Raw genomic sequence first — 12,443 nt, forward strand, 5'->3', positions numbered from 1 at the left:
CTATACCAGTGGTCCCCTTAGTTACATCTATACCAGTGGTCTCCAATCTTTTTTGTTCCAAGAACTGGTCCCCCGTACCAGCTGTACTACAGACTGGTACCAAGATGCTGAGCATTGAAGGATCATTACATTTTCAAAATAAAACATCTTTTAGACTCTATTCTGTTTGTAACAGAGTCTGAATGACTGGAGTCTGAATGACTGGAAACTGGATTTTCTTTGAATGAAATAAATTAGTAAAAATTAAGTAAATTTTTTTGTCCCAGTGCGGCCCGGTACCTATGGACTGGTACTGGTCCGCGGACCGGGGGTTGGGGACCCTTGATCTATACAGTCTTCCAGGTACAACCAGTCCTTTAAGGGGAACTGTATTGCTGATGTGGCCCCCAGTGAAAATGAGTTTGACACACCTGAACTAGAGGCTAACGATATTGGCTCAGGACTACCATGTTGGCTAAGAGTAAACCATATATCCTGTTAAACTAGGTACTGAATATCAGCAATAATTAGCAGCAGGAGTTAGCTTTACATAGTTGCCTCACTGGTTAACCACCTTGTTAACTACAGTAGTGATTTGGCACAGCAATTTCTAACATTTAACACAAAGTGAACATTTCCACTTTTCACAGCCTGTGATACATCCTGTGCCTCCTGTTTCCCGGACAACCCCTCCTGTATGAGCTGCCCTCCAGGTAAAGCAGTGCATTATGGGAAATGTGTTAGCGAGTGTCCGGCTCAACATTACATGGACGAGCAGAGCAGGTGCAGAGGTGAGAGAACAGCAACAAGTCACTGGTTTTGACCATCTTTAACTGTTTTATTCACGCGATCAATTCACCACGTTGGGATTTGTAGTTTCCAAGTAGCTGAGCTCGTGATAATAAAAGTCTACACTGATTATGCTGAAGGTCCACTTCCGTGTCAGCACCTCACTCAGCTTCTCTAACAGCTGGAACTGTTCAGTATTCTGAATTTAAACTTCTTTGGTTTGACTTCCTCATCTCATCAGCGTGTCACAGCTCCTGTGGATCCTGCTGGGGTCCCTCGGTTTCCCAGTGTACCTTGTGTCCTCCTGGACTTCTGCTTCACCAGGGTCAGTGTGTGGAGGCCTGTGGTGAAGGACTGTACTCTCAGGACAACACCTGCCACAGTATGCCATTTTTGTCTTCTTTTCCAACTAAAAAATGATGCGATGTCTTATATATCATCGCCCAGAGAAGTTCCTGAGCTTTGACTCCTGATTTTTTCAGACTGTCATCCCACCTGCCGCTCCTGTCTGGGACCGCTGGCCTCAGACTGTCTCCGCTGTCTTAAACCAGAGGAAGTTCTGGTCCCGCAGTCTGGTGACCTGCAGCATGCTGGGATCTGCGCAGCTCGATGTCCGGCTCGTTCGTTCCTAGATGACACCCAGACCTGCAAAGGTGGGCAGGTCACATGTTGTTATTCCATGATAAACCGGGACCTGGACCTGAACCTGACCTAGACAAACTCTCTGTGGTGTAATTGATCCATCGTAGTCGATTTTAAACCAATTAGCCCGTCAGCCTGCCTGGGATGTGTTAAAAGTAATCAATATCTCTGATGTTTAATCAAAGTGAACTCAGTCTTTGAATTAACAAGCTTAAATTAATTCAGCCAATGCTGAATAATTTATTTGTTATTGGTGAGAGATGTTGTGAGTAATTTAAAACAATATATAGTTTTTAATGGCCATAAACTAAACTGAATTCAACTGAAATACATAGAAACATCTTTTTGGTTGATCTGCTTTTTTTCATACTTTTTTTTTTTACCTTTCTGTCCTTTTTTATCCATCACCTTCAGTTTTTTCTATTTCTGCTTTTCTTTGCTTTTTTTTATCCTTAATTATAATGATTTCTTTTTTTTTACCGTTCATTCCGCTCTTTCCACTTTTTGCTCTCCGGCTCTCTTTTTCAGCTGCGTACCTGATTTCTTCACTAAACATTAATTAAAAAAGCACTGCAACATATATCTTGCTGCAAATTATTCTTTAAATAATGTTGATGTGATACAAATATGACTTTATATCTCACTTATATGACTCAATTGTGACCCTAATAATTACTTTAAATTCAAAATAAAGAGAACATGATAAAATACAGACATAGGATAAACACATTAATAAAATTCTGTGAACCAATAAATGTGCAGATTTATTTATGTAAGGTTATATGGTTTAATTTTTCTAGTAAAATTATTTAGGTGTTTGAAAAGAGAATAAGTCATACAGGTTAAACAGAAAATCATTTCGGGACTTGCAGATGTTTATTTTCTGCAGATTCAGATTTTCAGCCTATTGAAGTTTAATTTCCAAACTAATCCAAAGGACTTAATGTGTTTCATTAAGCTGCTGCTGAGCAGCCATTCGCTTGATTGGATTTTCTTAATCATCCCAGAGGAGAAGATCACTGATCGATGCAGTCGTTAGACTGGACCTGATTTACTGGTTAAAAAAGAAAAGGTCTTTATCACCCAAGGCTTTAATCTAAGGATGAGGTCACTAAAAGAAATGTATTGTACAGTTTCATGAGCGAGTTTCCTAAAAAAGGATTGGGAAAAAAACAGCTTTTTAATCTAGTTAACTTTAATGTAGAGCAAACTTTTTTTACCACACAACCGCTTCTACATCCCAACCTGGTTGATGCCCCCCAGGCACGTTGAAAAAAAAAAGAAAAAGGAAACAAGTTTTCTTAGGAAGGCCACACACACACTCACACACAAACACACACACAAATTTAGCTGCACTTATTTATTACCGTATTTTTCGGACCAAGAGGCGCACCGCATTATAAGGCGCAATATCAATGAACGGGAATATTTTCATACATAAGGCGCACTGGGTTATAAGGCCCATTAAGCGAAACAAAACAGTCAGCCAAACAATTAACCATGTCTGGATCCCTCTCTTCATTATCAGTCAGTCAGTCTCATTGCTGTTAATTAGTTCAGTGATGATATTCAGCGGTTGTCAGTATTTTTGTTCTGAATGGTCACTGTATTGTTGTTTTGACGCTGTTCCGTGCGGATGTTGTTTTGCAGAGAGTGTGTTTTTCCTGTATCGATAAAATAGGAGAAATAAAAAGAGGTTTTGACCAAGAAAAAATCTACAGAAATGCGTCTGAGTCGACAATTCAAAAACACAATAGACCTACGGAGTGTGGACCGGTTCCATTCAAGATATACGATGTTATTTCAGACAGACTATGTTGTCTGTGTTCAATCACTGTCTTGTTTGACTGACGAATAATAGAATAGGGTTCGTGGAGTAGACTCAGAGGAAGATGAAGGCACATGAGATTGACAAGTTTGACATTGGTAAGGTCCTGGCTGTGACTCTGAAAAGGTTGAAATTTATAGTATACACTCAGCACCATGGATGTCCAAATATTTCCCATATTAACTTTTTGCCGCTATCTGATATACCGATATTGTCCAAACACTTAATTTCTGATTCCGATATTTACTGATACCCATATATGGTAGGGCAGTGGTGGCCTAGTGGAATGTTACGTGCCGCCTGCTCACTAAGGTGAAGGATTAAAGATGTGATGTTGAAGTCAAACAACCTACTGTCATTTTTCAAACATTTGTTTTTGTAGCTGCAGTAGAAATACAACAATCTGTGTATGTGTGTGTTTTCTGGCCTCCAGAATGTCATCCATCCTGTTCACGTTGTACCGGACCATCTGCTGAAAACTGTACATCCTGCAATTCTCCCACTAGCCTCCATGGGGCGGGTTGCGTGGCCACTTGTCCACAGGGCTTCTTTGTTCTTGACAGTCAGTGTCAAGGTAAGTGTTGATTCAGTGCTACATCTGTCAGAAGGTTCACTGTTATTTTGTGAAATTGGTGTTTAAATACCTCAATTTACTTACCACAAGAGGCAGTTTTAAATAAATTCACTCTTCACTCACCTTAGACTGATTATTTAATTACATAGTGCATTTAATGTTAGCTGTAGCTAGCAGTAGGCAGCGCTCGAACACAGTCAGGCTAGGCAAAACTTAGTCCCGCACTCTCATTGTCTTTGTCATTCTCATGTTGGACTATTCAATGCTTTCTCTCAGAGTGTCATCCATCATGCCAAGGATGTTCTGGGCCGTCTCAAGCCGATTGTACTTTCTGCCCCCTGCTGGCCACACTACAGAATGGCTACTGTAGAACCAGCTGCCCTGAGGGGCAGTATCTCAGCCCTAAAACTGGACAGTGTTTAAGTGAGTTACAAACACATTGTTTTGTATATTTTGTATAATGTCTGTTTTACAAACTGATAGCTGGTCACTGAAAGAGTCTGAGTTAAGTTTAGCTCAGTTGGATCATAAACAGTTCTGTCTGTATTTTCTCTTGTTATCCTCACAAAAACTAATACATGTTACGACTCCCAAATATTTACAGTCCACATGGAGGAATAGGTTTAGTCCGTCTTTGAACTACTTTCCACTACTCTGAGCCAACAGTGACTCATAGAAATGTAGGAGAGCATTCTTTCATGCTGCTGCTGCCCCCTTTTACTGCTGCTGCTATTGCTGCTGCTGAAGCTGCGTCTTCAAACCCCTCCTTTGTTACGTGGACGTGTCTAGACTGGCTGAGGTTGGCGTCAGACGGCCACACAGAGTGTTTGTTCCTTTTCTCTCTGTCTCCTTCCTCCTGTGCTTGAGATGATGGAACTTGTTCTGCTGTCTGAATGGTGTTGTCCTTAAGTGAGACAAAGACAGAAATGTAACACTGCAGACAGGGAATTCAGCTGATTTCTTTACTGTTAGGGTTTCTGATAATTAGCATTAAAAGGGTAGTCAATATTTTACCATGGTCAATAACAGTGAACTGCAACTGTGTATCTAAATTTTATTGTTGCATGTTTAGGACTTTAATCATGAATTCGATTGTAATGTAGGGAATTATAAAATATGGTGATCTTGAGTAATTTAGAGCTTGAATCTCCAAAAACTCCAATAATTGTAAAATAAAAAATCTTCTTTAAAAAAAAAATCAATATTTGAGAATTTCAGTTTTTTGGTAATGTTAAGATGAATAAAGCACAACTGGTTTTATTTTATCTTAATGATTAAATGTGAAAACATGGGTTAATGGATTTGGGAACAATTCTCAGATACAATTTTTTATTGGATGGTGAGAAAGACAATCATTGATCTAATACAAGGTAATAACACACACTGATGGAAAAAAGCTTTAGTTTATGTAGCACCCAGAGCTTTACTGTAAATACAATCTCAATGCCCCACATTTGTGGAGCTTCAACATCAGGTCAGTGGCCCTGCTTGCGTCACAACATCCTCACTGAGTGCACAACGTGAAGTAATTCTAAATTATGAGAATGCAACAGTTGTAGCTGCTATTGTTGCTATTGTTGACCATAAAATGATCAATCCAAAAGACTAAATGGCTCAATACTTATGTCCACTTGTCAAAAGATTCTACTCAGAATTGAGTAGAATTGAGTGGGATGTTTTTTTTAACCAACACAAAAAGAAAACTCGCTCATCACAGCCTTAGTTTTGTCTCTAAAACTTACTTCTGCTTCAGGAACAGACTAAAGCTATTTATAAAAAACTCTCTGACGTAGAAAGATTTGCAGCATTTGTCTGTTAGGGCCAGGAATCTGCAGTTCTGCTGCGGCCTCTTCCTTCTGCCTCTATAACCTCAGATCACTGTTTTATGTTCTACAAAAAAAGAGTACCAGCACCATAAAGAGCAGAAGCAGAATGTATGGAGTCAAATCAATACCATTAATACTGTACCATAGCCAGATATTCAGTTATAGTCGATAAAAGCTGAGAAACATCTCTTCTGTACCGCTGCTCAAAGATTTCTGTCACTTGGTTGAGTCAAAAACATATTTATTTAAACTAATGATTTTATTATTATTATTATAATACAATATAATTTACATAATTACAATATAATTATTGTTATTATACTTGAACAAATTACAGTAATATGTTTTCACCTTTACTTGTTTACTTCTTGTTTTTCTTATTTAAAAAAAAGTTGCTTAGCTTTAACAGGTTTCTTTGACTCGTTTTGAACTAAAGTATTTTTCAAATTCCTGCTTTTTGGTAGTTTGGCTAGTCCAGCGTCCAACAGTCCAAAGCAAGTTAGTGAGCTATCAAAATATATTCTATACCATACACTTACGACAGCAGGTACACTGTCGCTGCTACGATACTGCTGGAATACAATGGCAACTTTTTTGTCTAATTTTGTCTTAGCATTTTATTTTCTACTGTAGGAGTTTGGAGGTTTTGCCTAATTTTATAATTTTCTATGCTAAATTTTTCTACAGAGTGCAGTCGGAACTGTCAACGTTGCACAGCTGACCTGCAATTAGGAGAGGGCAGCGTTTGCCTGTGGTGTCAGACACCGAGGGCATGGCTTCTGGAAGACCACTGCGTTCAACAGTGTCCGCAAGAACGTTTCGCTCAACACGGAGCCTGCATCAGTAAGAGTTTAATCTGCTTCCAAGAGTTCTTTAAAAAAATAGGATCTTGTTTTGTTATTCGGCAGGGGGAGCTGTGAGTCCAGTTTTAATGAACTGTTCTAACATCATTTAATAACAATTTTTTTTTAGAATGTCACCCATCATGTGAGTCCTGCAGTGGTCTGGGGCCCCTCTCCTGTACATCCTGTCATGTGACCAACGTTCTGTTGCCATCAGGAATTTGTGCTGCCAAATGCCCTCTTGGTTACTATGACAACGGTCATAGGGTCTGCCAGGGTCAGTTGGAAAAAACAATGTCAACAATACTCTAAATTATTAAATGTAACATCTTACACTTTGGATCTGTAATAAAAAATCTCAGATATTTTCAAACCTTACTCTTCCTATTTTAAATGTTGATAATCATGTTGAGTATATTTATCTCTATTCTGAGTTATTCTGAAATCATATATATGATTATAACTTGAATCTAAGTCATAAATCCTGTATTGTTAAATGTCAGTTATAATCATAATTATGAGCCTCCGTTATGAAAAATATTGCTTTGACCTGCTCTCAACATCCTTAACAACATAATTGATATTTATATACTATATATTGCAGTGCTTTGTTAAAACCTTTTATTTATTTCTCATTTTCCCTTGTGACATCACATTCCTTTTCCATGCCTCCTCAGCATGTGACCTGCAGTGTCTGACCTGTGACTCGGCTGGAATCTGTACATCTTGTCGTGACCCAAATAAAGTTCTGCTGTTTGGAGAATGTCAGTACGACGGCTGTGCTCATCAGTATTATCTCAACACTACCACCAGGGTCTGCAGAGGTGAGGCTAACTTCCTCTTCATCCCCCATCGCCACAGCTTTCTCTCTGGAATCAGGAACCTCTGTTGTGATTTGCGTGTGTATTTAAGCTTCCGTCAATACAGATTTTTTTCAGGACAATTACAATTGTAACAGTGATAGGTTGCTGCTTGGCTGCCTCCTGTTTAATCCCAATTAATGAGGTGAAACACAAACAGACTTGGAGATGAGACGTTACAAACATCCTGTTCATTCATCTCCTCTCCCTGTCTCTACCTTCTCTTTCTTCTCCACCTCCTCCTGTCTCTCCACCCCTTCTACACCTGGTTCTGTTTCTGTCTGAGCCCAGAGTGTGACTGGAGCTGTAATGCCTGCACTGGTCCTCTCAGGACAGACTGTCTGCAGTGCATGGATGGGCATGTACTACAGGACGGAGTGTGCATGCAGAGCTGCTCACCTGGATTCTACCGTGATGGAGAGCGCTGTCTCGGTAAATCTCAGCTCATCTGCTGTGTCTACAAGTCTCTTCTATCAACACATAGCAATCTTACAGAGAAAACACTGTGCACTCGTCCTCATTTCTGTGTGTGTGCATGTGTTTTTTTTCAGGCTGTGATGACCACTGTGTACAGTGTGCAGGTCCAGGAAGGTGCCTACAGTGTCAGCCTCCGTATGTCACTCTACAGGGTCACTGTGTGCATGGATGTGGCAGAAACCACTTCATGGACTCCTCTACCAATGTCTGCAAATGTGAGAGGTCTTCCTAAATATAAGAAAGATTCAGCAAAAAAGGACTAACTTTTCAAACCAGGAGTAGGTAAACCTTTTAATGATAACGAAAAATGAATAAAAGCCACCCACTACAAACAAATTCTCAAAGTAAACCATTGTTTGCAGCTAACAGGGACACAGGAAACAGAGACACAGAATGATGATTTAGCCCAAAGTTGGCTCAGAAACGTTTTCCCCCTTAAACTAAAATCACTGATTTTCCCTGTGGACTTTGGTGTGGGAGGATCAGAGGTTTATTAACTGCACTTTGTAAGATAAGGCAGTGAACTGAAGATATATACATTTCAGAGATGATGTGCACTAAATATACTGTACATTATAGTCCAGAAGTACCAACTAAACATTTTCTCAGGGCAGTCTTTTAACTCTTGTTTTTACTTGCTGCTCGTAACTACTTAAACTATCGAAAGTGAACTAAATATTAACTAATTCTTCGTCTTTTTTTTCCAGCCTGCTCCTCTGACTGTGTTCTGTGCGATGGTATTGGACAATGCCGTGCATGTCGGAACCAAACATTTTTGATCGAGGGTTACTGTGCCCCTGACTGTGGACATGGGTACTATGCTGATAAAAAGACCAAGACCTGTATTGGTAATGACTTTTCCTGTTAGATATTTTCTGGTGATGGTGGAATGGTGAATTTATATATTTTCTAACATAATTTCTGGTTAAAGTGACATTTTGCTGAGATTTAGAATGTTATTATTTTTGTTTGTTTCTTTAGCCAACACTCGTCCTCCGGTTCTCCATGTCAACGGTTCCCTGCTAGTTCCCCTCGGAGGTTTTACGGCTCTCACACCATTGCTGCTGCAGGTCAAAGACCCCGACAGTCCTTCGCAGCAGCTTGTCTTCCAGATCATCCACGGCCCAAACAATGGACGTCTTTTTCTGTTGAAAGAGATGGACAGGGAACAAAGACAGGAACTGAGCCGAGACAGTACCTTCACCTGGACTGAGCTGAGGGCCGGCCAAGTTCACTTTAAGCATCAGAAAGACAAAGCCAGGTCGGTTGAGGAAATGTTTTTAAACCTTTCACCAATACAGAAAATACACAAGAGATTTTAGTAAGCCAAAATCAATGATATCTTTCTATGGACTTCTGTGTGGTAGCTTGAATAATGAAAATGAAAACTAATGTTGCTATACCTGGAGATATATAGTTAAAAACATTTTTAACAATCACACTAAGAGACTATTTTAATATATAATACCACCTTAAAAAACGTGATGTTTTGTTACGTTCTTCTCTCTCATCTGGACTAATACATCATATACAGACCACAATAAATGAAGTCTGGCATCAGTTACTTCTGCTGCGTCACCTCCAGTCAGTGTCATGACATTTCATTTTAATGCTGGTGCTGCTGCTGTTATTGTCTGTGCCGCTGGTCACATCTGTGATTAATGCCACCTTCTGGACACAAAGAGTTCAAATCCATTAACCTCTGCATAGATCATAGCTACAATACCTTCGCATGAACAGAGACTGAAGGAAAAAATTTGAGCTTTTACCTCAGTGATTTATAAAATTCTCTGATCTGACCATCTGTCTTTTTCTGTCTTCCTGTAGGAGGGGAGAGTTTGCGCTCCGTGTTTCTGACCCTCAGCTGTTCTCTGAGCAGGAAACAGTCCAGGTGCAGGCCCTTTCACAGCAGGTGCGATATTGAAACACACTCAGAGTCACCAATATATGATGAGGGGATTTTTTTTTCACATTTTTGGAAAGAAGCTTTGTTTATGAGTGACCACTAACACTAGTGAACAATACAAGAGGTTATTAGTTTACGTCGTCCTTGACCTACTGCGTTTTGTGGTTATGTCACCATTTCCCATCTATTTATTAAGAATGTCTACTTTCCATCTGTCCGACAGACGGCATTAAAGCATTTGAATTTTTTTAAGCAAATATAATTGTCAATATTATAAAGATATTATTGCTAAGGACTGTCTGTGAAAAGATAGTTGTCCAAATGGCGTGGGACAACTCTGTGAGGCAGAAATCCTTTCCAATCTGACAGCCCTTAAGTCTTTAAACTGTCTGTCTGTTGCAATTTGGAATTGATGACAGCAGGAAAAAACCCAAACACAGAGCCAACAAACGGAAACAAAACAGTTTTTAACCTGTCATCGTAGACTGAAGCTGGCCCCCAGGGGCCCTCAGTATGACGACAGTTATCTTGTCTAAATTTGATCCTCACCTCTGCCTCACCTAAGAGGAGGAGGACAAAGATAAAAGCTGCATCTGTGTTTACTGTAGTCTGATCTGCCTGAGGGGCAAAACACACACATTGAGTTCATCCAGCAGCCACAGACCTGAGGCCTGAATGAGGGAGGTCTGTGTTTGACACCTGGACTGGTTCAAAAAAAAAGTGCAGGAGGTGCAGCGTTATGTGAAATTCCAATGAATTGTTGTGGTCTATTGTGCTCAGAGCGCCCCCTTGCTGTTTAATTTTTCTAGATACACAGAGGCTAAATGTCAATGAAAGCAAGGCTTCCAGCTAAGAGACCAGAGAAACTTATATCAGTTCTCTTTCTTTTTCTCTTTTCCTGTCTCTCCAGCCTTCGAAGATTATGTCTCTCTCTCCATTGCTTGTTGAACATCCCGGTTCTTCGTCAGTCATCAGAAAGTCAGTGCTTCAGGTGGATGACCCTGATAATCCAGCAGATGTTCTGATCATGGTGGTGGAACCTCCCCGCCATGGTACCCTGACCAGACTGCAGGGCAATCGGCCGCTGGGCCGCTTCAAACTGGATGAGCTTTCACGTGAACAGATCCAGTACGTCCACGATGGCTCGCAGGAGACCCAGGACCAGATGGTTCTGCAGGTCAACGATGGTCACAGCTACAAAAACATTCTGCTGGAGATCCACATCACACAGAAGGTGGGCTTAAAATTCAAACCACCTACAGAAGGGGTTTAGTTTCTGTTTGTTTTTTTTTTCCTTACCTGAAAATCTCACCTGCACGCTCATGTACACACAGGCATCTCTCTGCAGCTAAAGCGTGTCGTCAGTCAGACAGATGAGCACAGAGTGATGGAGAGCACAGAGACTTTTGTCTCAGATTAATGTAACCCAACCCCGACTGGGCTTCTGCGAACTGGCAGGGATGTTTATAGCTGCTAATAAAACCTTCATCACTGAAGAACACCAGAGTTTAAACAGTTATACAGAAATAAAACATCTGCATAACAATAACTTAGCCTGAAAAAAGGACTTCAGCTACTCGACAGCGGCTGTTCTGCCTTATCATTATACCAGAAGACTTTATGATGTGTGTGAGAAAGTAGAAATTCAATACTTACAGGAATTTAGTCTGCCCCCTTTTGGAAATAGGAGACATTACATCCGTAAAGCACTTCCCTCCCAGCTTCAAATTTAGGATTATCAAACATCGTTTCTTTTTATTTCCAGTCTGTCTCAGACTCTGCAGCAGCCAATGAGTCTAAATTTAAATGTGCTGCAAGATTCGGTCTGTAACTTTCACTCTCTGTCACTCACGTACGTTAGCTTGTCTCCGGTGGACGTATGGAAATATGTCGCTGCCGTACAGCAGCAGCAGTGGCAGCAGCAGGGGGATCGTCCGTGCTGCCAGCTGCCTGATGTTTTATGGATGACACGGTCCCGGTCTTTGGCAAAGTCATTTATCTAAGCGTGTGGAGGGCAGCCAGGAGTGTGTCTGCAGCAGCTCAGTGGACGCTACTGCTGGGTCTCACAGCTGCTGACTCACAGCTTCTAAACTTCTCTGATGACACTCAGTTTGTTCTCAAAGGTGAAGAATGACCTCCTGTCAGGCGACAGCCTTCACTCATCAACGCCTGCCTCCGCGTTTCCACAAAAATGACAAAGATTAAAGGGAGAGATTGAAGGAATAAATCTCAGTTTGTGCAGCAGCTGTCAGCTTCTTTACACAAACAGCTGATCAAGCTCCAGCTCCGGGTGTTTTCCACACCAACAATTTTTTTTAACAGAAAATCAGTAGTTTTTGGTCCACTAACCACATGTGCTGCCCACTTTCTTACCACAATTACAGTACAAGTACTTGGCTGCCCTAATTCTTTATGTCAGAAATTAGTCTTTCCTCCACACCAAAGTCCATAGAAAAAAAAAGGAAGTTTGGCTAAACACAGGCAAAGATGCCTTGGCTGGTATTGTTCTGCCTCCGGTGGACAGATAACTAAGGCAAGTGTTTTTCAACCTTAGGGTTGCAACTGTGTCTCCTGAAATGCGTAGTTGTTGATTTAAAACAAAAAAGATATAAAATATTCTAAAGACTAGTGTGCCTTACTCTACATGTAATCAGGGACAATAAAATGAAACTAAAATGTAACTATACTAGCTAGCTACAACAAGATTCTTGGATCAGCGG

General features: G+C 40.5%; 1 protein-coding gene across 1 annotated transcript in view; it reads left to right on the top strand.

Annotated features, from left to right (window-relative positions):
• Positions 1 to 12,443, top strand: part of fras1 (Fraser extracellular matrix complex subunit 1) — a 98,962-nt gene that overhangs the window by 53,374 nt on the left and 33,145 nt on the right. Inside the window, 14 exon segments of the mRNA XM_008335639.3 lie at positions 630 to 770; positions 1,010 to 1,150; positions 1,251 to 1,421; positions 3,672 to 3,812; positions 4,089 to 4,235; positions 6,326 to 6,481; positions 6,611 to 6,757; positions 7,158 to 7,304; positions 7,632 to 7,772; positions 7,892 to 8,032; positions 8,525 to 8,665; positions 8,799 to 9,078; positions 9,645 to 9,729; positions 10,634 to 10,957. Coding sequence (XP_008333861.1) covers positions 630 to 770; positions 1,010 to 1,150; positions 1,251 to 1,421; positions 3,672 to 3,812; positions 4,089 to 4,235; positions 6,326 to 6,481; positions 6,611 to 6,757; positions 7,158 to 7,304; positions 7,632 to 7,772; positions 7,892 to 8,032; positions 8,525 to 8,665; positions 8,799 to 9,078; positions 9,645 to 9,729; positions 10,634 to 10,957 — 2,303 coding nt within the window.

The sequence above is a fragment of the Cynoglossus semilaevis genome, chromosome Z (genome assembly GCF_000523025.1).
Source record: "Cynoglossus semilaevis isolate Cse_v1.0 chromosome Z, Cse_v1.0, whole genome shotgun sequence".
Classification (NCBI taxonomy): domain Eukaryota; kingdom Metazoa; phylum Chordata; class Actinopteri; order Pleuronectiformes; family Cynoglossidae; genus Cynoglossus; species Cynoglossus semilaevis.